The 27,999-nt window shown below is 39.3% G+C and overlaps 1 protein-coding gene across 2 annotated transcripts in view; it reads right to left on the minus strand.

Annotated features, from left to right (window-relative positions):
* Positions 1–27,999, minus strand: part of Tnpo1 (transportin 1) — a 79,278-nt gene that overhangs the window by 22,613 nt on the left and 28,666 nt on the right. Inside the window, exons 1-11 of one of the 2 annotated variants that reach the window (XM_027401649.2) lie at positions 26,644–26,796; positions 26,411–26,524; positions 24,019–24,094; positions 19,777–19,926; positions 15,099–15,205; positions 12,028–12,161; positions 6,250–6,331; positions 5,346–5,468; positions 3,548–3,666; positions 3,045–3,105; positions 2,148–2,316 (exon numbers count right to left, since the gene is read on the minus strand). In XM_027401649.2, the coding sequence (XP_027257450.1) occupies positions 2,148–2,316; positions 3,045–3,105; positions 3,548–3,666; positions 5,346–5,468; positions 6,250–6,331; positions 12,028–12,161; positions 15,099–15,205; positions 19,777–19,926; positions 24,019–24,094; positions 26,411–26,515 (1,126 nt within the window). In that variant the 5' untranslated portion in view covers positions 26,516–26,524; positions 26,644–26,796. Of the gene's footprint in view, positions 1–2,147; positions 2,317–3,044; positions 3,106–3,547; positions 3,667–5,345; positions 5,469–6,249; positions 6,332–12,027; positions 12,162–15,098; positions 15,206–19,776; positions 19,927–24,018; positions 24,095–26,410; positions 26,525–26,643; positions 26,797–27,999 lie in introns of those variants that run through there. The other variant, XM_027401648.2, reaches the window with a different exon arrangement.

The following is a 27,999-nucleotide window of genomic DNA, read 5'->3' on the forward strand; positions in this document are numbered from 1 at the left end:
ACAAAATTAGCAAATTTATTAAGATACTTTATTCCGCACCTGATTATAGATTCTTCTATCTTTGTAGAAAAATCTAATGTTCTATAAATCCAATGCTTCCAGAATGCCATGGTTATTGTTAAAATCCTGTGGCAAAATATGCTCTCTTTAAAGTAAACAGACAAAAAAAAAAAAAAAAAAAAAAGGGTCATATTTAAAACTGATTTCTACTCAGGGCCAGGCCTGTAATGGAACATGCTTTCAATCCCGGCAATCAGGGGCAGATCTTACAGAGGCCAGCCTGCTGGACATTGAGTTCCAGGCTAGCAGGGCTACATGAGAGCCTCATCTCAAAAACAAAACACCAGCTTAGTTCTATTTAACATTTCTTTCTTTCTAAAAGGTTTACTTATTATGTATATAGTGTTCTGCCTGCATGTATACCTACAGGCCACAAAAGGACATCAGATTATCAGATTTCATTACAGCTGGTAGTGAGCTGTCATATGGCTGCTGGGAATTGAACTCAGGACCTCTGGAAGAACAGCCAGTGCTCTTACCTACTGAGCCTTCTCCCTAGTCCCCCCCTCCTTTTTTTTTCCAAGACACGTATTTTTCTGTGTACCTCTAGCTGTCCTGGAACTCACTCTGTAGACCAGGCTGGTCTCAAACTCACAGAGATCCGCCTGCCTCTGCTTCCCAAGTGCTGGGATTAAGGGTGTGTGCCACCACTACTGCTGTGCTCAGTAAGTATATCATTTCTTATTTAACCACATAAATTAGAACAAAAGTCATTACCACATACAATATGGTGGAATAATTCCTTATAAAACTACAGTGCTACAACATGGCTAAGATTTCATTAACAAGATAATAAAATTAAAATAACAAAGTTTTAGGGGCTCTAATGCCCTCTTCTGGCCCCCTCAGGCGCCAGTTACTTGATGCAAAGACAGAACAAGACAGAATACCCAAGCCAAACAACAATAGTAAAAACTTAAAATGAAAACAAGAATGTGGGTTAGAATGCCAGTTTCATAGGTGATGAGGGAGGGAGGCAGGGAATAGATGGACTTTAAAATATATGCTTTGTAAGCTTTAAATATGAAGCTCCCTATTCTTAATGACAATTACATCAACATCAAAAACTTGTCGAGAAAACAGGAAAAGCCTTTAAAGGAATGTAATGATGTACAAAGTATAGTAATAGTGCATGCCTGTAATCTTTGAACTCAGGAGCAGAGGCAGATGGATTGATAAAATTTCGAGTCAGCCTAGTCTATTTAACGAGCTCCAGACCAGCCAGGGTTACATAGTGAGACTTGAATATGGAAAACAAAAGAGACAACAACAAAAACCAACAAACAAGATGAATATGATTATTAAATACAAGAGCATGCTCTAAGAGAAATAAAAATCAAAGATTCCTAGTCACATTCATTAGATTGACAACAGTACAAGAATTATAAATTTGAGAAACCAACAATGATGCTGCTGGTGTTAAAGTAAAAAATGGTGTAGCCAACATGTAAAACAAGCTGGTGGTTAGAGTATCTTGACTCAGCAACCTTATGCTGGATACAACAGATCTAAAAACATCCACCCAAAAACCCACACTCGAAGCCAAGTGGTGGTGGTGCACGTTTTTTATCCCAGCACTTAGGAGGCAGAGGCAGGCTGACCTCTGTGAGTTCAAGACCAGCCTGGTCTACAAGAGTTAGTTTCCAGGACAGGCTCCAAAGCCACAGAGAAACCCTATCTCGAACCCCTCCCCAACCCCAACACACACAAAAATAACCTGCACACAAATCTTAATGGATCATTACTCGACACACAATTATCCACCAACTGATACAAGGAAAAATATGTGGTACAGGAAAAACCTATGTGTACATGCTACAACAAAGATGCCAAGTAAAACCTGGTTAGGAAGGACCACCATTTGTAAGCAGCAAATCCTTAGGCAGACACAGACTAATGGCTAGTGGGGATGCAGGTAACAAAAATATCCCACATTACTGATCATGGTGATGACTGGACAGACTTACAAACGGAACTCAGACATGGTTCAGGCTGACATCAGGCTTGTAAGCTTCCTAAGAACTGGACTACACACCAACAAAAGAATTTATCTAAGTAAGCAACCATGCTTTACCCATCCGACTTACTCAGATTCCAGTCAGAAATTGTGTCATCATCATCAATTTCATCGTCGTCGTCATCTTCCTCTTCAATCCCATCCTCTTCATGCTGCTGAGCCACTGTCCTTGAGCGATGAAACCGTGGCCTTATGTCCTGCTCACTGTCAGGAATTGTTTCGTCCTCTTCCACATCACCCTGTTATTAGTTAAAGAGAAACCTTCTGTGGCTACTCTACTTTAGGCTATTAATACCTACATAAGTAAAGGAACAAGAACATCATATGGGTCATGCACAGGATTCTGGAGTGTCCTTCCTGAGAGAAAACTACTCCCCTCTGCAGTAAACAGGTCCCTGTGACACTTGCTAGGTTATAGGCCTTTTCAACTACTAGTTGGTACAATAAGAGTAACCCAAGTCAAATTCAGATCAGCGTATTTAAAATAAACCTAGAGGGAATAAGAGGGTCTTAACAAATTACAAACTACAGATATTATCTTTGTTATGATAAAGCTCGAGGGGGACCTTGCATGGGGGACGTTGGCAGGCAAGGGTGACCAAGGTGGGGGACAAACATGCCAGGCAGACAGAGCGTAAGTGAGAAGTTTTATTAGAAAAGGGGGTGGGGGAGAAAAGAGGTAAAGAGACAGAGACACAACAGAAGAGAAAAAGGAGACAGGAAAGTCTGTCTGCACCAGGGGAACCAAGGAAAAGAGAGGGCCGAAAGAGAAGAGCAGGGAAATAGAGCGTAAGTGGGCAGGGGTCTGTCTTTTACAGGGGTCCTTTGCACCTGCATGTAGACTATCCAACCATGGAAGCCTGGGCTGACCAGGGTATTGCCTGAGTGCATTCTGCGAGGTGACAGGGGAAGGCCAGCATAATGCCTGAATCCTTAGAATCTTCCCTAATCAGAATGGTTTCCTTACCTTAAGCAGGATAATGTCTATATCTGAGTACTTCATGCCATTCACTAACACAGGAATCAACCTAGAGAGAATTAAACAAAACTCTTAAGATCCAGAGTTTTAATATGTATACTAATTAAACCAATGGTAACTGGCAATATAGTCCTTGAGCATATCCAGCAATACATCACTGCTCAAAAAATATGAACGGGGCAGGTTCAAGAAATATCGGCCAGTCAAACCTTCATGATCAAAAGTTCCAAAACAGAAGACCAACAGTAACTACACACTGCAATTATGCTTATTTGTCTAGGTAGGGTTTGTCCTCTGACTTCCACGAGCACCCGAGCATCTATCCCCAACACATGAATAAACTATTTCCATGTAGTTTACAAAAAGGTAATCCTGGAAATCTATCACATTAATAATGAAGTCTGACTCCTTCAGAAGCTCCCTCCATGATGAGAGAACACACTTTGAGTATGAGAGTGCTGAGGACAGCACTTGTAAGCGGGGACACTTACTTAGGCAGATGCCTTACAAGTACATCTTTGCATATTGGCTGTTCGGCCAAAGTCAGCCAGAATTCGCATGCCTCCAAAGCCACGTTCTCATCTTGGTCTTGGGTCCTTTGCAGCATGTACTGTGAAGGGAATCCATATGACCCATCAGTTTATCCTGGACAGCAAATAGTGATTTCGTCCCGATCCTACATTCTGCAAATCATGGTTCCCACCTGTACCTCTCTCTTTTAAAGCTCCCTATGTGCCTTTAAAACAAGACCAAAACTTACGAACCTCTGCTTAAGAATGAAGTTCTCATTTGTATGCAATATAGATTTGATTCTGTGCAGGGGTATAGAGGGAAACTGAATTTTCTGAAATGTCAATGTTAATCAGAGAAAAACAAAAATAACTCCATATATCTTCCTTAAAATGAAGAATTTTAAAATTAACAAGTTCTCTTATGTCACAAAGTGACACATAAGTCAATCTTTTTTAATTTGGGGAAGAAAGCTGCATTTCTTTTCTCATGGTTTTGTCTTCTGGAGACAGGGTGAATCAGCACTGCTCCCAGGCTGGCCTGGATTACAGGTATGCATCACCACACCAACCTAAACATTCCTTAACTACGACTAGCAGTTTCAGCAAGGTGTTTGTATAATCATGCCCTCTGAACATAACCAACCTAATTCACTTATGGGACTTCCCAGTATACCTGGAACTCAAGTCAAAGTTAATCAACAAAGTTCTATACACTCTCTTCTGGACTGAAACACACTGCATGGCAACTGCCATAGGCCTGTTCTACTCCATTGCATGTCAAATACTAGGCTTCAAGTACTGAATAAAATACTACATAACATTATAAATTAGGCTCTCCACGTGTGATCTACACCAAGTGATAAAAATTTAAACTTTCTGATTAACTTCCAACTCTAACCTTTCAATCATAGCTGACTTCACAAACAGACTCAAGACACCTTTCTATACTTCTATACAACAGAAGATGCTATACACTGTAAATGCCAGCATTTTTCCTAATACACCTTAAAAAAAAGATCTACTTACTGATTTCATATTTATATGTATTTTGTATGCCTGCTTGTAAGTGTGCACCTTGTGTATGAAGTGCCCAATGAAGCCAGAAGAGGGAGTGGATTTCTTTGAACTGGAATTACTAGTAGCTGTGAGCTCCAAGCAGCTAGGGATAGAACCCCCAACCTCTTCAAGAACAATAAGCACTCTTCACTACTGTGCCATCTCTCCAGGGTCTAACACACTGTAACTCTCACCACACAAGACAAAACTAGAAGCAGAAGTCAGGTTCTGGGCAATACACCGTTTAAAGCACCTGAAAAGCCATCTAATGCATGAGTGTGATTACATCCAGCAATACGAAGTCAGATGGGAAAGCCTGACTCTAGCAGTATTGAATTCAGCCTGAATCAAACGAATCTTGTTGAAGCAAACTCAATTTTTTAAATTCTATTTTCCAACAATCCAAGAATGTCACATAATATCCCCAAACACCCATAACTTGATCTATACCATGTTTAGTGAGAATTTCCTAGTTACGATGATTAAAACCTACCTCGATGTTTAAAGAACTCCTCTCATAACATCTTAAATTTCACAAAAGAAAAATCACCAAGAGGACTTACAATTTAAAAACAACCATATTTGTATTATGTCCCTCCCCTCAAAGGTATTATATAAGTTAGAAAATGCTATCTTTACATTATTACAATTATTACATTTTGTGCCAAACACTTCTCTTGGGGAAGAAATGAGGCCAGAGTCTTTGTGTTGCCTGGGTTACCTCAACTATGTTATGCATATGGGGAAGCAGGCGATCCATTCGGACTTCAAGCAGCATCACAAGTGCCCGGCACACATTTTTCCGCACCTCTGCTTCCTCATCACCAGCCAGTGCAAAGAGGTTCTGTTGTACAAGAAACACATTTTACCCCTATTTTAAAATGTTAAATGTATTAGAAAGGGTTATACTTAACAGAAACGCTAAGGAGCACAAAAAGACTGAATTAAAGCCTGATGTATAGCACTTGACAGCTGAAGGCAGGAAGACCTCAAGGCCAGAATAGGACACTTAACACTTTCTTTCAAAATACTGACCAGCTGGGCGCTGGTGGTGCACACCTTTAATCTCAGCACTCGGGAGGCAGAGGCAGGTGGATCTCTGTGAGTTCCAGGCCAGCCTGATCTACAGAGTGCGTTCCAGGATAGGCTCCAAAGCTACACGGAGAAACCCTGTCTCAAAAAACCAAAAATAAATAAATAAATAAATAAATGAATGAATAAATCAAAATACTGACCAAACACTCACAACTCCAAAATTGCCTCGCAAACAAGTGATGACAACCAATTAACTGTGAGGTGGCAACTACCAAAGACCATGATTGTGACATAAAAGATAAAAAGCCCATTTTTTCCTTTTTGATTTTTTGAGATGGAGTCTCTCTCTGTGTATTTCTGGCTGGCCTGGATTTCTCTATGTAGAGGAGGCTTTCCTGGAACTCACAGAGACTGGCCTGCCTCTGCCTCCCAAGTGCTGGGATTAAAGATGTATCAGACAGTATTAGGCTAAAAATCCATTTAAAAAATTACCTCTTAATTATGTGTATGTGGGGAGGGGGATGCACATAGTAACTAAATTACGAGCTATATAATGAACCCATGGCCCAGGTTTGTGCGACGAGTCTTACCTCAATGAAAGAATCAATGTGCAGCATAAGTGCTTGAGTGCGACTGATGATGAACTGATTGACACACGCAACAGCATGAGACCTAGAATCCAAGTTTACACGTTATCATATGCTCACTGCAGTCAACAACTTCAATGTGCAGCTCTGGAAATATTATGGTATGTGTACCCATTAAAAGTCTAAGTCAGAATCTGTGTATCAACAAAGAAGGTCAATGACACAGAAAGCAAAAACTAAAGGTGAAGAGCAACACCAGCATTTAAAACATAATGGCAGAGTATTCCCAGCACACAGCCATATACTTTTATTTAATTAATTTCTGCATAAGATCTGCTTGACATTATATAAATGGCATTTACCCAAGTAATACCATTTCTTTTACAAGGCAGTCTCTTGCCCATAAAACGCAACACTTTTAAATTTAAGAAAAAATAAAAGTGCTTACTTTAGAAGTATCTGAGTATTTAGTAAGCACAGAGCAAACTTAAGCAAATAAAATATATTTTAATTCCAATTTCCATTTTGGAATGCCTGCATAGTTTAGGCCAAATAATACTTGGCCTAAACAAACAAACAAAACCCAGACATGTAGACCATTTGAACAATAATCAAAGACCCAAATGAATATATTCGACTTCAGCCAAAAACATAGGCTAGAGAAAAGAAGGCATTTTCAACAAATAGTGTTAGGAAAACTGGTTGTCCACATGATGAAGAATGAAAGTAGACCTGTATTTATTACCTTGCACAAAAACTAACCCCAAATGGATCAAAGACCTACATGTAAAGCTGCTAGGAGATACATAGGCAGTACCCTGCAAATTACTTAGGCACAGAGAAGGACTTCCTGAATAGGACTCTACTTGTCCCCAAATTAAGGATAACAATTACTGACAAATGACTTGGTAAAACTAATAAGCGTCTGCACAGATAAAGAAACATCATCAATTACGTGAAGAGGAAGCCCACAGAATGGGAGAAACCTTTGCCAGCAAGTCATCTGACTTTATATATCTAGAACATATGAAAAAGAAACAAAAAATAAACTCCCCTCCCCCACTAAATGGCCCATTCTCAAAATGGGCCTAGTACCTAAATTGTTCTTAGGAGAATTTAAAAAATAAGCTGTTAATAAAAATCTTTAAAAATGTTCATTGTCCCTAGAAATTAGAGAAATGTAAATCAAAACAACTTTGAGATTTCATCTTACCCCAGTCAGAATAGCAAAGATCATCAACAACAAAAACTCTGTACCAAATGCTGTGGGAAGAAAAAGGAGCCCTCCCTCACTGTCAATGGGATTGCAAACTGGTACAGTCACTATAGAAAACAACTCTGGACAATTATCAAAAAGGTAAAAGAGCCCACAATTTGACATCATGCTCCACAGATACCTGATTAGCCATGTTCACTGCTACTCTATTCATAATAGCTAGGGAATGGAAACAACCTAGATGAACAGGTAATGAAAATGTGGTACATATACCATACAGGATACTAGTCAGCTGTAAAGAAAAAGGAAATCATAAACTTTGCAGGTAAATGGGTGGAACTAGAAAAGCATATTGAGTGAAGTAACCCAGACACAGAAAGAAAAGTGTATCAGGTTCTCTCTCAGAGGCTCCTAGCGCCAAATCTTCAGATATGAGTATATACCCTGGAGTTAGTGCAGAAACCAGGAAAAGTAGAAAGAGACACAGATCAGCAGTAGGAAGGAGTTTCCAATGGCTCTGAGGGCTGACATGGATCCTATTGTTTAATGAGGTAACCTGGGGATCTGAGCACAGGGAATAATTGAAGTTGGGGGGAGACCTAAATTCAACCTGCCATAGCCCCGGATGAGGGACAATCCTGGGAGACAATTTTAGAACATGAAGGCCAGATACTGACAGGGGCTCTGTATAGGCAGACAAGTATATAGGGAAAGGCAATCTAGCCTTTGGTGCTCACAAGCCAAACTCATCAACTTGAGGTCAAACTATCTGGCATCAACAAGTAGAGTCACCCTTGGAGCCAGTTATCTATTATGGACTCAGAATGCCAAAGCTCCACATGACTACCTGACACCCACAGCTCCACCAGCAGGGTGAATAATACTTAGTGGGATTTAAAAGTAGGAAGAGTTCTACCTACACAGATCTCAGTGATAGGGTTGTTTCCCACACTCTCAGGAAGATGGGAGAACCACTCAGTATACAGTGTGCAAAGCCAAATATGGCTAGCAGAGGACCCTGGCATGCAATGAAGCGAATCTACCAAAGTGAAGACACTCATACAAGTTTAAGACCAGAATAAACTATAAGAAAGCCAAGAGCCCCCAAGTATAAATGATTCTTGAAACCTGCATATCCCTGGCATGTTCCACTTTTCAAAAGCCCAAGTAAGACTCCACACCAATGTGTGCCCTTCCTTTTTTGTATTTAGTATATTTAGTTTTTCATATTTTTTTACTACCTTTTTAATGTATTTGTTTGTACATTTCCATCATCAATTTTTTTTTGATGCCCTGATTCTTTTGTAGTATAAAACTATTAGTGGAATTTTGAATTTTTTTAAAAGATTAATTTTTTTTGTGTTATATGCATAGATGCTTTGCTCCCATTTATGTCTGAAAAGGGCATCAGAACCTCTGAAACTGGGATTGTGAGCCGCCATGGAAGTTTTAGGAACCAAGCCTGGGTCCTCTGAAAGATCAATGAATAATTGTAAACACTAAGCCACCTCTCTACCCCCAGTTACTTTTTTTTTTTTTTTTTGAGGCAGAGTTTCCCTGTGTAGTTTTGGTGGCTGTCCTGTAGCTCTTGTAGACCAGGCTGGTTTCAAACTCGTGCACCACCACCTGGCTACCCCCAGTTACTTTTAAATCATATGCCTGTTATCTGTGAGTAGGTATGTATGTGCAGGTGACTGCAAGTGCCCTTGGGGTTGTCACATGTTAATATGTTTGGGTCCTAGAAATCTGACTCAGGTCCTCTGTAATAGTCTTTTAACTGCTGAGCCATCTCTCCAAAACCAGTTCATTCATCTTTGTAAAATTTTTTTAAGATTTTATTTATTTATTTATTATGTATACAACATTCTGCTTCCATGTATACCTCTTCTGCATACCAGAAGTGGGCACCGGATCTCATAAGGGATGGTTGTGAGCCACCATGTGGTTGCTGGGAATTGAACTCAGATCCTCTGGAAGAGCAGTCAGTGCTCTTAACCTGAGTCATCTCTCCAGCCCCATCTTTGTAAATTTTATTTGCTTGAGATAAGGCGTCTCCGTATACCCCTGGCTGCCCTGAACTCACTATGTAGACCAACTGACCTCGAACTCAAAGACTCGCCTGCCTTTTGAAGCTGGAATTAAAGGTGTGTGCTGCCACACTCAGCTTCTTTGTGAAAAAGCTTTTGTTATCTTTTATTCCCCTTCTTACTTTCATCTTATTTTGCTCACATATTTCATTACTGGAGAATCCTTTTCATTTTTAACTGCCTGTTCTTTTCTCTTCCCCTTCCTAATCTTCACTCTTCCTTCTCTTTCATTTACTTGACCTCCCTGCCTCTCTTAGTCTGACCCACTTAATATTTCCACATTTACTCCATTTTTTAAATTTCACCAAAAACACACTACATTTTTTTCCTATTTCCTGATAACAAGTAGAATATCCCACTGGCTTTGAATATGTGCCTTTCTTGTACTGTTTGCCTTCAATGCTTCTATAACAGTTTATTTGTGCCAGGCAGTAGTGGCGCACACCTTTACTCCAGAGGCAGAGGCATAGGCATGTGATCTCTGTGAGTTTGAGGCCAGCTTGGTCTTCAGAGAAAGTTCTAGGACAGCCAGGAGCACACAGTGAAACCCTGTCTCGAAAACCAAAAATAAACACAACAACAACAACAAAATTATTTGCCTCTCACTAAATGGAACTGGAAACTGACTGAATCCACCAAAGTAGACTACTTACTAACAAGATCCCTAAACAGAATGGGAAGAAGTATCTAAACCAAGAGTTATACAAATTTCTTGTACATAGAAATACAAGAAATGAATGGGCAAGGCAACAAGACTCCCTCAGAGATCATAACTCCACTGATGAATTCAGACTGAGTGGGTGCAATGCCAGATAACTTCAAAGTTTAATAGCAAAAAATAATCAATGTCCTCAAAAAGGATATAAACACACAGGTGAATTAGGGAAGAAATCAAACCAGCATCTAGAAGAAAGCCAGCAGCACAGAGGAGGAAGCAGGTAAAAATGGATGAAAATCTCAGCCATATAGCTAAAAAAAGCAAATGAAAGAGATATTCAGTAAGTCAACTGAGGTTTTAAAAAAAAGAAATAGAAATGTTGGAAATGAAAATTTCACATAAACTAAGTTAAAATAAACAAAAGTAGCACCAAAGCAGAAGAATTACCAGGTATGTAAGACAAGGGTCAAGGACAGGCTGGAGAGATGCTCAGTGGCTGAGAGCACTAGCTGCTCTTCCAGAGGACCAGGGTTCTTCCCAGCACCCACATGATAGCTCACAGCTGTCTGTAACTCCAGTTCCAGGGAACCAATACCTTCTTGCCTCCATGGGCACTGCATGTATATGGTATACATACATTCATGAAGGCAAAACACTCAGGCACATAAAATAAATCTTATTTTTAAAAAAGGGAAAGGTCAAAGAAACACTAGACTAAAACAGAAAAGATTTTTCAAAGAAAAAACAAAGCATGACTACAATGTTGAAGAACTCCAAAATATGACCAAAAAACCAAACACAAGAATTTACAGGATAGAACTTGGTCAATAAAAATCACAGCAGAAAAAAACCCTCTCAAACCTACAGAAATAGACCACTTACAATGCCTGCATTAACACCAAGAACTTGTTCATAGAACACAAGATGGTCAAAGTGTTTTGGTACAAAACAAGGAAGCAGCAGGGAAAGTTCTAAGGAAAACCACCACCTTACTAACAACTCAAAACCCATACATAATCACAAAAGACAATAGATAGTCACACAACCCCAAACACAGCAGTGCTGGAAGCATCACAGCACCTGACTTCAGATTACACTGGGATCATAGTAACAGAAATTGCACCATGCTGATAGAAAAACATCCATGGCCCAGAAATAAACTCAATTGTCTGTGGTTACCCAACCAAATGGCTACCCAAGGTCTCAAAACAAACACTGTACTGAACTGAACTGATAGTTCTCAAAGAAACAGAAAATGATCAATAAATATTTGAAGGTGTTCTGCATCTTTTAGGAATTAATGAAATGTAAATTAAAACTACACTGAGATTTCATTTTACATTCACTGGAATGGCTGCAAAAAAAAAAAGGAAAAACAAACAAACAAAAAAAGACAAAACCAATGTTGGCAAGGATACTAAGAAAGAGGAACTGCTTTTGCTGATGATGCAACAGCAACCATGGAAATAAGCTGTTTCCTCAAAAAACTAAAAACAGAACAACCATATAGTCTAGATGCACCATTCCTGAGTACACACACACATATCCATGTTCATTGATGCACTCCCTAATTACAACATCAAGGGATGGAATCAGCCTAGACATCCATCAGCTAATCTTGTTTGGCTCAATGGACACCGGTATGTCCATGTTGCACTGGAAGAATTTTAATCATTCAGCTACAGATGAAGGTATTTGGAGAGGACAAGGCAGATAACTTAAAAAACAATTTTCCCCAACTACTCTTGATCTTGAACAAAAAAATGTGATGGTCTATCAGGCTTGTTTCAGCTTATAAACTAACAATGCTGCATACACACCTTATTTTGGGACTACTATGCTTGAAAAACTGTAAAAATTTGGGAATCATGATGTTGAGAGGGCGATCTAAAACATCGCTATCTAAAATCTCGGCAGAATCTTCACATATCTTCTGAAGGGCACCAAATGCTCCCTGTAAAAGACAGATTTATAACATTAGAATTCATTGATAACAACTACAAATAGGGAAGGTACAGTAGGATATTATCTATAATCCTAGCAATTGGGAGGCTGAGATAAATATGAAGCTCACCCACTAGCTTGAAACCAGTCTAGACAATACAGCAAGACCCCAACTCAAAGAAAAAGACCAGAACAAAGAAAAATCCCAAGATATGTAGAATAATAATTTAGATGAATTTATGTTCTCAACCACATGCTTTATAAAACTTAAAAACAAATTAATTTAGAGTATCAAAATATCACTCTAATGATACACTTAAATTTTAACATTAAAAGTTAAAACTGGAAAATATTTTGGTTAGTTGGAATTAATAAATAACATTAAAATATCTAATCCCACTGAAATATTCTTCAATTTTAAGTCCATATTAAATTATCTTATTAAATGCTAAAATAAATTGTCATAGAAATATATTTAGTCACTGTAACATGCATTCATTTTGAGATATATCTTACCAGTAACTTTAAAAACAATCAAACACAAGCCATATATTGGGAAACTGACAACGTAATATAGTAACTGGACAGGAGATTCAACATGACAACTATTTCCCCTAATCTTTTTTCTTACCAAGAGGATAATCCAGAGTTGTTGCATATACTATAATGTACTAAATAGGCTAATTACTCCTTCTGCTTCCATCACCAACAACTTGATACAGCTGCAATACACTTAATTTATAACAGTGCTAACAAAAGGTACAGTCTTTGTGGCAGTTTGAATTTAACTGGCCCCTATAATCTCATAGGGAGTGGCACTATTAGGAGGTGTGGCTTTGTTGGAGTAGGTATGGCCCTGTTGGAGGAAGAGTGTCACCATGGGGGCGGACTTTGAGGTTTCTTATGCGCAGGGTCCCAGTTGATTTCCTGTTGCCTGCAAGATATAGGACTCTCAGTTCTAGCAGCACCACATCTGCCTGCATGCCGCCATGTTCTGCAATAATAGACTAAACCTCTGAAACTGTAAGTAAGCCAACCCAAATACATTTTTTCTTTATAAGAGTTGCTGTGGTCATGGTGTCTCTTCACAGCAAGAGAAACCCTAAGACAGTCTTTAAAAGTGACAGTACTCTAAAATTCTTATTAAAATTTATAATACCTCCAAAATTAAATTTTGGAATTTACACTTAAAATTTTATATATTAAAACAAAATCAGTCTTAGATTTAACATGTATTAGCCAGTATAGGTTTTAGCTATGTTAAAATAGCTATACTTGAATATCAATGTTTTTATAAACAAGTTGTATTTCTTAAAGCCAATGATTGAAATCAAATATACACTTGTTTCCTGTTGTGGCAATAAAAATTTCAACTAGCTACCAAAGTAATAATAAAGAATAATTTTTTTTTTTGGAGGTAGGTGGGTTTCTCTGTGTAGCCCTGGCTGACCTTGAGAGACGTACCTGTTTCTGCCTCTCAAGTGCTGGGATTAAAGGCTTGTGTCACCATCACCAGGCAGAAGAATAAATTTTCAAAGAAACAAAAACCAAAAACCACCTCCCTCCAATTATCATTAAGAACAAACATTTAGGAATTATTTTGTAAAGATCTAGAAAACCTACCACTTTAACACAGCACCTTACAGTTTTACAACTGGTATAGTTTACCACCCTCTGTCAACATGTCCCATGGTTGCAGCATACCCTGAGACAGACTTTAAGAGTGACTTAAGAGGCTACTTTTGGGCTGGAGAGATGGCTCAGAGGTTAAGAGCTGCTCTTCCAAAGGTCATGAGTTCAATTGCCAACAACCACATGGTGGTTCACAACCATCCGTAATGAGATCTGGTGCCCTCTTCTGGTGCACAGGCATACATGGAGGCAGAATGTTGTATACATAATAAATAAATAAATAAAATCTAAAAAAAAAAAAAAAAAAAAAAAAAAAAAAAAGGCTACTTTGCCAAGTCTCTCTTTCTTCTCTCCCAGGTGGCTCCCACTTGAGACAGGCCAGGCTAGTCATAAAACTACCTGCTGCCATCTTGTTCATTTATACCTCTAAGATAGGATGCTGTAGAAGCATCTAAAAATGGGTTTCTGCCCACATGGCTGCACACAGCTTTCATCCTATCACCCAAAAGCAAAGGTAGATGGATCTCTAGGCATTCTAGGTCACCCAGAGCTACACTGTGAGACTTTGTCCCAAAAGAGGAAGGAAGGAAGGAAAGAAGGAAAGGAAGGAAGGAAGGAAGGAAGGAAGGAAGGAAGGAAGGAAGGAAGGAAGAACTCTGCTCACTAATAAATGAAATACTACATTGTTCATCAACATTGAGAAACTCTAAGAAAGGAATTCAACTAGACACGGTTTCTTATGTCTGCAATCCCAGTCTTTGGGAGGTAGGAGGAGCTGAAGAGCTCAAGATCACCATGAGACTGTCTCAAAATACAAACCTAAACATTTTCTTCATTTCTTCAACATAATAGTTTTACAGATTTTTACCAGTAGCTATATATAAATAATTAAAACAATAGCAGCAGCAGCAGCAGCAGCAACAACACACACACAGCAAAACCCTGAAGACTTCTGAACTTGAGAGTACCAGGTACACATGCAGTACACAAACATACATGCAGGCAAAACACTCCAACCCATAAAATTAAAAAATAAAATTTAAATTTAAAAGTAATTGATTAAACATATAACAGCTATTAATCACATGCATTAAACATTTAAGAATAACTTTAGAGAGACAAAGTATTTCCTTATAGGAAACACAGTGAAGATTTTTGTTATATTAATTCCAGAAAACCAGTAAAAGTAACAAATGTAAAATATAATAAAGATAACTTTAGGCTCCTGTGTTTTGAAGTTGTCTATTTCAAAAGTATTTTCCTGAAGGTTAATATATGCTATGAAACAACAAACATAAGAAGCAAGCAGTGTTACCTCACAGGTGTTGTAATCCTCAGAATCCAGCAGGCTACAGAGTTTTGGTAAGAGATCAGGCCAATTCTGCAATTCTCCCTTGGAGGCTATAGTTGTAATTAAAATACCTAGAAAGACAACATACATTTGGAGCTTACTGCACTTTGTGAGGAATGTGCAAATATACACTTCAAAATATACCAAGAGACACAAACTGCAATCAGAGTTGCATTTAAAGATATCACTCTTATTAGCCTTAGGCAAGAATCAATTAGGTACTAAGAGCTTGTTCTTCATGTCAATTATTCTTTCCTAAAGTTAAAATGTAACAGAACACAGGGACTCTGTGGTCACTAAAACTGCAAACCCAACTTGGAGATGGATGCAGGAAGACCCCAAAACACAAAGCCAAGCCAGGTTCTGTGGTACACACCTTTAATCCCAGCACTTAGGGCACAGAGGCAGGGGATCTATCAGTTTGAGGCCAGCCTGGTCTACAAAGGTATTCCAGGACTACACTGAGAAACCCTGTCCCCCAAAACCCAACCAATCAAGCATACAAGAACAAAACCCAAACAAAACTTTAGAGAAACCAAGTGGAAAAAACAGACACAACCTACAACTTGAATGACATTATGTTTGTTAGGCAGATATCAAAGAATGTTGACAGATTGACAAACTTCAAATTTATGTAGTCCCAAAATCTTATCTTCTCCAGAAAAAGAAAAAAAAAAAAATCCTAATACTAGAAAGAGTTGAGAACTTGAAAAGTGACAGACAATTTTCAGTGGTTGGAACTATGAGAGTTGGGTATAGTGTCACATGCCTGTAACTCCAACACTCAAGATGTGGAAGCAGAAGGTCCTGAGTTCAATTCCTATCACCCACACGATGGCTCTATAATAGTGTATGACCTCCTCTTCAGGAATGCAGGTTTACATGTAGCACACTCATAAAATATAAATATATTTTTTAAAAGAATACCTTTTCCAATAATGTTATGTATATGAACTAATCTTAAACTTTTCCACAAGCATATAAGCATACATAAACAATATTCATTGGAATAGTAAAATTACAAACAAGCCATGTATTATTTCATAAGGTAAGCAAATCATTCATCCAATAGATTAGCACATAATCATTAAAATGAAGTACCTTCCAAATAAATTTTCTTGACAAGATTCACAAATACTTTAGAGAAACAAGAAATAAAACTTGAGTGGCGTGGGCACATGCCTGTAGATTCAGCTCAGGAGAGTGAATAGGAAGCAAGATCCCATCTCAAAATAAATTTAAACCTAAAGCTGCAAATTTACTTTTATAATCAGAAATCTTTACTTAAAATATTTATTAAGTTCTTAATATGGTATAAATATTATATTGGGTGATAAGAAATCCAAAATTAGCAAATGATCCTTGCCCTTAGGAAGCACAGTCATTTGGCAATGTGGCATACTAATTGGCACAACAGCGAGCATTGCAGAAACGGCATCCCAGGGAAAGCAGGAGATGCTGACTGACTAAAAACTAACAGTGCACAGAAGAGCCCAACACAAAACCCTAAAATGTCAAGAGTTGAGGCTGTAAAATGATTGTCTATATAAAAACCCTATACACTAACAATGTAGTATGACATTACACACACCTCAAGAATTTTCTGTCTAGGTTGATGAGTGAAGATCTGGTCTTCAGCTCTTAGAAATGCCTTTCAGATAAACTAATTTACTTACAAAACAAATTCCCAAAAGGTGCTTTAAATCATTTCTCATGTGAACTAAGATTAACTAATCTAAGAAAAAAAAATTTCCCAGATTTCTTGGAAACCAATGTTTTACAACATGCTCATATTTATTTTCTTGAAGCAAAAAATGACTTAAGAAAACAAAAGAAGCTGGGCGTTGATGGCTCACGCCAGCACTCAGGAGATAGAGGCAGGCGGATCTCTGTGAGTTTGAGACCAGCCTGGTCTACAAGAGCTAGTTCCAGGCCAGCCTCCAAAGCCACAGAGAAACCCTGTCTTGAAAAAACAAAAAAAACAAAAAAAAGAAAACAAATCAAAATTCTAGGTAACTCTTCATGTGAACTACTTCCACCCCAATAAAGTACTTTAAATTCTAGGTGATGGTTTACAATCAAGTAATTATAATATAGCCATCTACCCAATAACTTCTCTCTGCAAGTCACTCCTTCTGTTCTGCCATCTTCATTCTCCAACAAAACAGGAGGAGAATGGGGGGAAGTTTTTTCTCTTTATTAAAGTTGTTCTTTGACAATTTCATACACCCTACTTATAGTCACTCTTACCTTTTCTTATCTCAGGTTCTTCTCAACAGCCGCTTTCTTCCTACAAATTCCCTTTCCATATTCATGCCTTTGTTTAATGATTCATCCTTTGAAATCATGCACCAGAGGTTGGTGGGTTCACCAGTGTGTCCAGGAATGAGGATAATGACTACACCTCTCCCAGAATCTTACAGAAACCAGGAGTAGTGGGAGCCCACAAACCCCTCCTCCAGTTTGTTCACAGGGCCAGTCTGGTGCAGTCCCAGGACAGGTGAATTTGGTGGCCACCTACACACAGAAGATGGCCCTTCAAAGCCCTCCTCACTAGCTTCCAGTGCTTGCTTCCATTCTTCCTACCCACTCCTGTTGTCCTGAACTTTTAGAGAGAATGGTACAGCTCTCTCACCTGGGCTGAGCACTTAATTGTCTCCCATTCTCAGCAGCATGAGCAGGAGTAAATCTCTGCATATTTTTAAGCTTTTGTTTTGTTATCTTGTAGAGCCACTTGTCTTTTATTTTTAATTAACAATGCAAAGCAATTATTTAACTGGCCATGCTGGTTAACTATTTCAAGTTGGCAGCTTTATGTAGTTAGTATTTCAGACTTTTAAATTATCCAAAATTATTAGCCAGGTGTGGTGGCCCATGCCTTCAATTTCAGCACTTAGGGGCAGAAACAAGGAGATTTCAGTAAGTTCCATGCCAGCCAGGGATACAGTGATATTGTCTAAGAACACTCAGATTTTATAGCAATGTGAAATTCGGGTAAGGGTTGCCCAACTGAAAAAAAGTATGTAAATATTCCAAAACTCCAAGGGATATTTCATCTGTATATAAAAGTAAAGAAATATGATAAACTAATAAAATGCCCTCACTACCATTTTTGCCAATCTTTAACACATGCCAATCATTGTTTTAGCCATTCTATCCACAACAACCTTTGAACTCAGTAATTACTGTATCATATTCCAGACATCAATAGCATTTCTCGATAATATTTAATTAATTCTAAGCCTGACAAGGCTTAGGCAGTGTGTGGTTATTGTGCCTGAGGCCATGGATTCAATTCCTAGAACCATAGGAGAACAATTCTAAAATAAATTTGGCTCCCAAACAGGTTCAAAAACTGTTCATGAAAGAAATCCAGTCCACACTCAATTCAATTCTTTTCCCCTAGTACTTCCAACCTTCCAGTTAAGATACTAAGTTCTACAGTCTGGACTACATACTAAAGCAGGGCAATGACCTGACAGCTTAGGAAGCCAACAAAAAATCTCACACTGAATTTCTGTATCTCATCCATTCCTTTCCTTTCAGTTAAACTGCCTTTTCTGCTAAAATCCCATTTCACTACATGTATGTGGATTTCTTTTGGCTTTCCATTAAAATCACTGCATTCTCTCTCTCTCTCTTTTTTTTTTTTTTAGCACTGCTGAGCTGGTGATACTGTAAGGATACATGAGCGCATGAGAATAACCTACAGAGCCTGAGTCTGTACCCCCAAACTACCCCCTACAGAGCCCCTACAGAGCCTGAGTCTGTACCCCCAAACTACAAGTGTACTATACTCCTCAAACCTCAAGTCAGAATAATGGCACTCTTGAGTACGGATAGGCCGGAGGAGTCAGAGCCTCACAGACACAAACAGTACTTCTCAAACTTAAAGAAAAACTGCATGATACTAAGGATCCTCTCACTGAACAAGGAACACTGAATGAGACATTGATCCATTTCACAGACTTCATTTAAACAACCTGCTGGATTAACATCGTTCCAGGCCCTTGTACAAGGCAGCTATTAACCATGGCACTCAAACAGTAGAGGTTTCTATGAAGTACATGTAACTGCCTATTTCTGTGCTGAGTTGCTGACATGTGTACTGACCACTCAGTGGTGTGCTCCCAAAGTGATTCATGCCAGCTATTACCATTATTTTACTTTACTACTATGTAAACAGTTCTTCAATCCCTGACACCAAGCTGAATACTGAAAAGACTTAAAAAGCAAAAAAACCAAACCCTGCTGCTGTAGCAGATACAAAGCAGGCTAGTACTAGAGGTAAACAGTAAAACTTTAGAATCCTTTTCTTAAGATTGTTGCTATGAAACAAGACTTTCTGTACCTGCAAGAGTGACACTAGAAATGACCCAAGGCATTGCAGACAACAAGGAATCCCAGAGTATAAAATCTCACAGAAAAGGCAGAGGTCCTAATTCAGTCCTTGATGCCCCACTCAAACCAACTGATTCATCAGCAACCAGTGGCCTTGGAGTCATGGGGTCACAGAGCTTTTACTGCAATGGTGAGCACTATATGTAAGGATTTATAAACAAAAATTCTGCAAAAATAGCATCCCATTTCTAAAAGTAATACAGTTACAAAAAGGACACAAAATTTCTGTAACAGAACTTACCAACAGTGGCTCTGATCAGAGGAGAGGAGTCACCAATATTATTTAGACATTCACTTTTGATAAAGTCCGTCACACCGTTTGGGAAGTTCTGGAAATGAGCTTTCACATTATTCTTCAAGATCAGACCGCTCAGTGATCTTGTGGGCTCATCTGTAAAAAGCAGTAACAGTACTGAGTCCTAAAGGAATCCTTACTGCAAAATGAAACTATTTATATTCAAGGATTGATTCCAACATTCCATTTTTTTTTTTTTTGCTATAGTTGGTTTTAAAAATCACAAATTATCAAAATCAGCTCTGTAATTTATGGTTCAGGGTTTCTCAACTTAGTTAGGCACTATTGACATTTGCAGAGTAATTATTTGGATTAGGGCACTGCTTAGTCTGTTTTAAGATGCTAAATGGCATTATTGGTCATAGATGTGGCATCGATGGCACCTTTTAAGACCATGGCACAGATATCTCCTTGAAAGAAAATTGCTCCTGAAAATCGTAAACTTCTTCCAGTTGGGGGAGCAAATGTGTAAAATATATAGGGTCACTTTCATGCAACATGAAGGCTATGCTTTTTACTTGTCTATTTGGGGAGACACAGTGAAGCAAAAATCTCCCAAAGCATTAGAAATAAATTGACTTTCAAAGATGTTCAAGGTAGAGTAAGAGAAACAGCTCAGCTGTACAAGGCTCATACTTCTCTTCTGAAAGATACTTAATTCACCGTTTGTGCCAACAGATGATACTAGACTAGCTGACATCTTCTAAAAGCTGTTATGCACCAACACTAGTACAAATATTACTACATTCAATCCTTACACGCTTTCTAGGTAGGTAATAATCCAATACACAGTTGAAAATGAAACCTGAGTCAAAAAAGACACAACACAGGCCAAGTTATTATTTGAAATCAATGGCTTTATCTAGTTATTAAAAAATATATATATCTGAGCCAGCAGTAGTGGTACACACCTTTAATCCCAGCACTTGGTAACAGAGGCAGGATTTGAGTTCAAGGCTAGCCTGGACTACAGGGCAGCCAGGGCTACACAGAGAAACCCTGTCTCAAAAACAAAACAAAACAAAAAAACAAAAACCCAAAAATAAAAATCTGAAATAATGTTCAGTGGCACACACTTTTTTTTTTTTTTGATTTTCGAGACAGGGTTTCTCTGTATATTTTTGGAGTCTATCCTGGCACTCGCTCTGGAGACCAGGCTGGCCTCGAATTCAGAGATCCGCCTGCCTCTGCCTCCAATGCCTTTAATCCCAGCTCTCAGGAGTCGGATCAGGTCAGCTTGGCCTAGATAGTAGAGCAGGACTAAACAGAGACCCCTGTCTCAAGACAAAGTCATGTGGAACCACTAAATTGAAAGTCAAAGGACCGCCTAGAAGCACCTAGATAACAGCACGACCTATACCACTCTACCCACCACCTTCCTCATAAGGGGCTGCAGCTGGATGGGTGGCTAAGACACTTGCCACTGTTTTAGAAGACAGAAAGAAGGCCTAAGTGGTTCCCAGCACCCCCATTGGGTGGCTTGTAATCACCTGTAGCCCCATCTCCAGGGACCTATTGAGAGCACGCGCGCGCACACACACACGCGCACACACACGCGCGCGCGCGCGCACACACACACACACACACACACACACACACACACACACACACACGAGAGAGAGAGAGAGAGAGAGAGAGAGAGAGAGAGAGAGAAAACAGTGTAAAAGGCTGTGTATTAAAATGTTACTGTAGCACAACTGTCTGACTCGCCTCATTTCTAGTTAGTATGCATGCCCAAACTCTGACTAGGAAAATCTTCAGGATGAAAGCACAGTTCCCTGGCACAAACACCCTATTTCCAGTCACCACAGCAATATGAACTAAGAGCACTTATGGCAACACCTGAAAACAACTTTCTACTTCCAATTAGCATGCATTTCAGTGAGTGGCTTACAATAAAACATTAAATTCTAAGTTTAAAACTCCATGGAAGGCCATCTTTGTCTAGAGTTAGATCCTGTCTCAAAAAGAAAGGAAGGAAGATTGCTGAGATAAATGAACAAATACCAACTTTCTCAAGACAACACAGCTAAATAATTAATAAGTATTTTTTAAGAGGTATGCATTCATTCGTAAGAAATATCACAAGATGGAGAATTTTAATAAACCACAAGGCAAAACAATTTAAAGTATATTTCCTGGGTCCAAATTCCATTTAAAAAGCCACCAATGAATTGCTTTCCACCCTTTAAAATAAGACTTTACAGCATCAGGCCTTGATTTGCTCATCTATAAAAGTAAAGGCACAGACCAGCTTGTCCCAAGGCCTGTTCTGAACCTAAAGAGCTTACTCAGTCAGGTAACACATGCCTGTGATCCCAACATGTGGGAGGCAGAGGCACCTCTACTGAATTCGAGGCCAGCCAGGGCTACACAGTAAGATCCTGTTTCTAAAATAAAGAATTAAAAAAACTAATAAAAATCTTAATGAGTCAATAACAAGATTACTAAATAATGGGGCTGGAGAGATGGCACAACAGCTAGGAGCACTTGCTGCTCTTTTAAGAGGACCTGGGTTAGTTTTCCAGCACCCACATGGAGACTCACAACCACCTGTAACTCCAGTTTTAGGGGATGCTGCTCTCCACAAGCACAGCATGCATAGGTATACCTACATACATGTAGGTAAAACACTCATACACATAAATCTTTTAAAGAATAAGCATTTTCATGTTCCTTCTTTAAAGTGGACAGCACAAGGCTAACAGTAGAGGCAGGCTTTCTCGCTTCCTTCCTTTCTCAGAAAAACTAGGAATGGCACTCTTTAGGGCTGAAGGGAGATAAATTTATCAGTGGCATAAGAATAAAAATTTTACACAAATACAAAACCCCCACTATATCCTTTGAAGAGTACCTTGGAAATAGACAAAATAAACTTTAGCTCAAAAAAAGTGACTATCTTGTGGGTTTATAATTTAATAGGTCCATGGGGGGGGGGATTAACTGTCTCTAAAATTTAAATTCTTTTGTTATTTGAATTTTTAATTTTTAAAATTTTTTTTTATTTTTTTGGTTTTTCGAGACAGGGTTTCTCTGTGTAGCTTTGGAGCCTATCCTGGCACTCCCTCTGGAGACCAGGCTGGCCTGGAACTCACAAAGATCCGCCTGCCTCTGCCTCCAGAGTGCTGGGATTAAAGGAGTATGCCACCAACGCCCAGCTGAATTTTGAATTTTTTAAAGTATCTTTACATGCCAAGAAATTCTTAACAAATAAAAAATATAATACTATAACAACTGATTTATAATTAGGGTAAGAAAAGGATAGAGCACACAAATTTTAAAATAAAACAATTAAAGATCAGAATGTCATTTATAAATATTTTAGTTCTTTAAAAAAGTTAGCCAGGTGTGGTGGTGTATACTTTTAATCCCAGGACTCAGGAGGCAGAGGCAGATGAATCTCTGAGTTTGAGGTCAACCTGGTCTATAGAGTGAGTTCCAGGACAGTCAGGGCTACACAGAGAAACCCTGTACTGGTGGTGGTGGTGAATGTTATGAAGAACACACCTCACTATAATATGTGATCGGCGAGGGCAATGATCATTATTTGTTTCATTTGTATTTATTTCCCACAGCCTGTAAACTGTCTGACAAAGAAGTGATGCTAACAAATAATTTGTAAAATAAAGTCCAGAAGGACATATGATATGTATTAGGAACAATTAAAGACCATGTCATTTAAAAAGCAGACTAGTTAGCTTTAAAGAACTGTAGGAATAACTTAAAATGAAAATTATAATAGTTAACTACTCCATCATTTGTTAATAACTTTGAAATAGTACATAATCATAAGTCAGAATAAAGTTCAGAGCCAACAATTATCGGAAGGTGGAGTGTTTTCATTTCGGCTATATAGGTTTTTTTCTATAATGAACATACACATATAGTCAGGTAATTAAACCCTACATTCAACCTGCATACTATTAAAGTCATTCTTCAAAACACCAAGACAGACTACACAACACATTTTCTAGTTGCAAATAATGAAGGGAGTTATATCAGTATCCAATCAGAAGGAGAATGCTTATTACCAATCTAAATATTAAGAGTGGCAGTAACTCTAGGCAGAACATCTGACATCCATCAGATGGCAAAATGAAATCCTCTGAAATTGATAATTCACATTATGTAGATCTTAATAGTGATAAAAGATATTTTTAGTTAATTATCTACCCAAGCTCTACTTACCTTCAGATTTTAATTTTGTAAGAACAAAAATCAAGTAGTTGTTAAAATCTGGATATTGATTGAGTTGTTCCAGTTTCTAGAACAAACAGTAGTTAAGGAAACTTCTCTGTATAATCTCAAAGAAATTAAGCATTTTTAGTCTTAACAATCTAACAATCTAGAACCCTTTCAACAATATTTCTAGGCTTCCACTTTTTCTAAGAATAATATTTGCTTATTGAATCAAACTTGATGTTATTTACAACACACCAGTGCTTGTCAAAAAACAAAAAACACCTTTCAGTTCCTTATGGCTAACACCCAGCATTGAGTATATTCACTAAGACATAAGTGAAGGTAAGCTTCTGCATGCTCAGTAAAGCAATGCATTTTCAAAAGCAGAGTTGACAACTTTAAAACATCCTAACCTAGTAATTAACTACAAAAAGACAAAAAAATGAAAGCATCCTCAAGAAATAAAAAGCAAGTTTTTGAGCTCAAGAGCTTTTGAGCAAACTATCGAGATGGCCTTCTTTTCTTTGGATTCATTTGTTCTTTAGAATTTAAAAAAGACCAAATGCCATTTATTCCCATGTCTCTACATCAATCCTTTACCAGCTATAATGTCAGTCAAATCAATTCCCTTTCATTCCAGGATATGACACGTGAGGACACAAACTGGCAGGTAAGAGTGACATAATGCTCTAAATTGTTCAAGCTCTGATTCTCAAATCAGTAGTATGCTTGCCAATAGCATTTTACTGCACGAGATTAAAACAACTTTTACTAAAGAAATCTAAATTAATTATTAAATAAATAAGCCAAATAAGTTTTTTACAAATCAGAAATTACCTCAGAGTGCCTAGGGTCAGGATGTAAATTCTAGCAATATACTTTAGTAGAACTTCAAAAATCTAACTACTTTCCTCAAGAAAAGTCCAAACAAGGGTTATTTATTTTAGCATGCTGATGTTAATAAATTTTATTATTTTTCTGATAAAACGTATTCCCATAAAACTTTACAAACGTGTGCACACACACACACACATATATTATCTGTATAACAGTCTTCCAGAAAGTGCTCAAGCCTATTCAGAATAAATCGGCTGTACGCTAAGCAGACACAAAAGAATAGGCCACCACTAGCACTCTAAAGTCTCTTCAGCCTCCCAAGTGCTGGGGTTACAGTGGTGGCAGGTCCATGCTTGATTAATTTGTTCCTACTCACAGAACATAATATGCTCTCAATACACAGAATAAACTGTACACTGACTAATGGACTGGCACAAGCACCATACTTGGTACACAATAAGTATTTAAAATTAATTAAAATACTTAGTGCTACAGAAATTACAATGCAATTTTGGGCTTGGCTAATTTTTATAAACTAATTATTTTGTAAAATACCAACATTTTTCAACTTCTAACAACAATACTTATCTACAGTGTGATTCAGATAAAAGCTCCACTATACCCCAGACTATTATTTTCCCTAGTCTCAAAGGTATTCAAACAAAATGGCTTTTTAAACAATCCAAGTAGATCTAAGCCACTATCCCATCCATTTTTAATCGGGAGTGTCATATTCAGTCATCTATTGGAAGGCTGAGGTTACAGCAATGCAGTACTTCCTTGAAACCCTCCAGTAACTTCACTTCTGTGGTGTTTTAAAATGAAATAAGCTCAAACGCCAAGAGCTTGTTTACTAAATTCCCTATTAGGTGATTTTGCTGCTTACTGAAAACAATAACAGGAGAATTTGCTGCGAACACAGCAGACCCAAGTTCTTAAAGAATTAACTTGCTTGGACTTAGCAGGGGTTAACTGGTTGAGATCTGCGTGTTCGTTCCTTCTGGAGCCCTCATGAGCCCTCCCACCCGTGCATCCTGCAAATGCACTCCCTCTCTCCCTCCAACTGTGGCAACAGGACCGCTACACCAGCACTCAGCACACAGTAACCCTTGGGGTAACTGTAGTCCAGCCTTGGGCCAAAGCTTTATCCCACAAACCTCACTGGAGCTCCAGGGAGGCTGCAACAGGTGTTAACCGGAGCACTACCGAGCAGCCAGGCTTTCCGGCGAGGCTGGAGAAAGCCCCGGGCCCTCCAGACAGTTCAAACCCCGCGCCAGCTCCACCCCCGGCCGCGCCGCGCCGCTCAGCCCCGCGCAGGCCCGGCGCCCCCGCCCCGCCGGGCATTGTGTGGGCCCCGCCGCTCCCGCTCAGCTGCGGGGACGTGGCGGCCCGGCACGTGTGGCCTCCCCGGCGGCGGCCCGGAAGCGGCGGCCGAGCCCCACGCGGCGGCGACGGCGGCGGGCCTGGCGGGCTGCGGCCGCGTGCGCGAGGCCGGGCGGGGGCCGCGGGCTGGCGGGAGGGGCGGCGAGCGGCGGCGCGAGGCCCCGCACGGCAAGGATACTTGTTGCACGGTCCTCTGGATGGTGGTGTCTGGAGACTGGGACTCCTTGAGCAGCTGCAGGATCTGCTGAAGCCCTTGCTCGTCAGGTTTCCACTCATACTCCATCTTGGTTTGCTGCACATAAAGCCAGACACAGGAAGAGACGAGCAGATGTTAGTCCCGCGCACAGGCCAGCCGCGCGTCCGCGCACCCGCCCGCCGCCGCCCAGTCCCAGCCCCAACCGAGGCTCGGACCCGAAGCCCGGCCAGACCGCTCCACAGCTCCGCGCCAACGTCCGCTGTGCCTGTGCCGCCGCGGCCGCCTCGAGCGCCAGGAGCCGACCAGACTGAGTCACCGCGAATTTGCAATCTGGCCCCAAGATCCGCTCACGGGAGCCCCCTGGGTCCTAGTGCCACGGAGCGCTCTCGGACCAGCCCGACTCATTGAGCCAGCCTAGTTACTCCGAAGGCTACTCAAAAGCAAGCCCATGCGAAGCCCCTGTAGAAATAGGATTCGGCTCATTCTTTTAAATAAGCGTGGTGGAATAACGACAGCGACCGGAATGGGGAAAATGCCGGCAACTCCCCTGTCAGCTCAATAGTGAAAATATAAGCACTTGCACTTCACCTTAATATAAAAAGCTCTATTAGTCGTTCAAAAAAATATTAAGGACGCGTTGCAATCATAACCACACCTCAAAAACATTAAATGCAACCTTTGTAGAACGTCAGTGGAAAAATGCATCCTTTCATAAACCTCAACTTATGAACTCAAGTGAAATAAATTCCATCAACAAATAACTAACTGCCTTCCACAAAGGGCTGTGGAAAGACGGAGAAGCAAGAAAAATCATGTAGTTTACAATGGGGTAGTGTTTAATTCTGTTCAAGTATTCTCAACAGTCATCCCCGATTTGAGTCTAAAACCTAGTGAGGTGCATTGTTTGTTCCCCCTAAAGCGGAACACAACGCTGAGCACATTACTGCAAAGGTTAATCGGTTGAGACTGGGAATTAAAGTGTGAGCTGTATCTGCTACAGCCAACTGAAGCTACTCAATCAATGACACAGTTTCATTAAAATTCAATTCTTGAATAAAACCAATAAAACTGTGAATTATTTTTAATAAGCAGACCTATGAGAGGCTTGGTGAAGGAGAGGATTTTTAATCGACTCTACTACTACATAATGATTTAACAACTTAGTTAAAGCCTTTCTAGCAGGATCATGTTTTCTTTCCTGATACTACTACAATCCTCTCATTGACCTTGCCCTCCCCTTCATTTTTAAAAATTAGTCTTCCCCTTCTCTCCTTCACTGTTTTGTGCTTCTTAAATGTAACATGACTTTGCTTTATTTACATCTTCTATTGGCTCCCTAAACAGAGCAAAAAAAATCAATTGTTCTTCCAAAGGAACAGCAACAACAAAAGCACAGAACAACTATACCAAACCCACAACCCACAATCCTCATCTGGACATAATGAATATTGCTATATTAAGGTTTTTATTCCAGTTTTCCTAGTATCTGTTGATATTGTAATGTTTTACATTTACATACAATGTATTTTTTTTTTACATTATGTAATAGTCGGATTTTCATCTCTTCCCAG

The sequence above is a fragment of the Cricetulus griseus genome, chromosome 2 (genome assembly GCF_003668045.3).
Source record: "Cricetulus griseus strain 17A/GY chromosome 2, alternate assembly CriGri-PICRH-1.0, whole genome shotgun sequence".
NCBI lineage: Eukaryota > Metazoa > Chordata > Mammalia > Rodentia > Cricetidae > Cricetulus > Cricetulus griseus.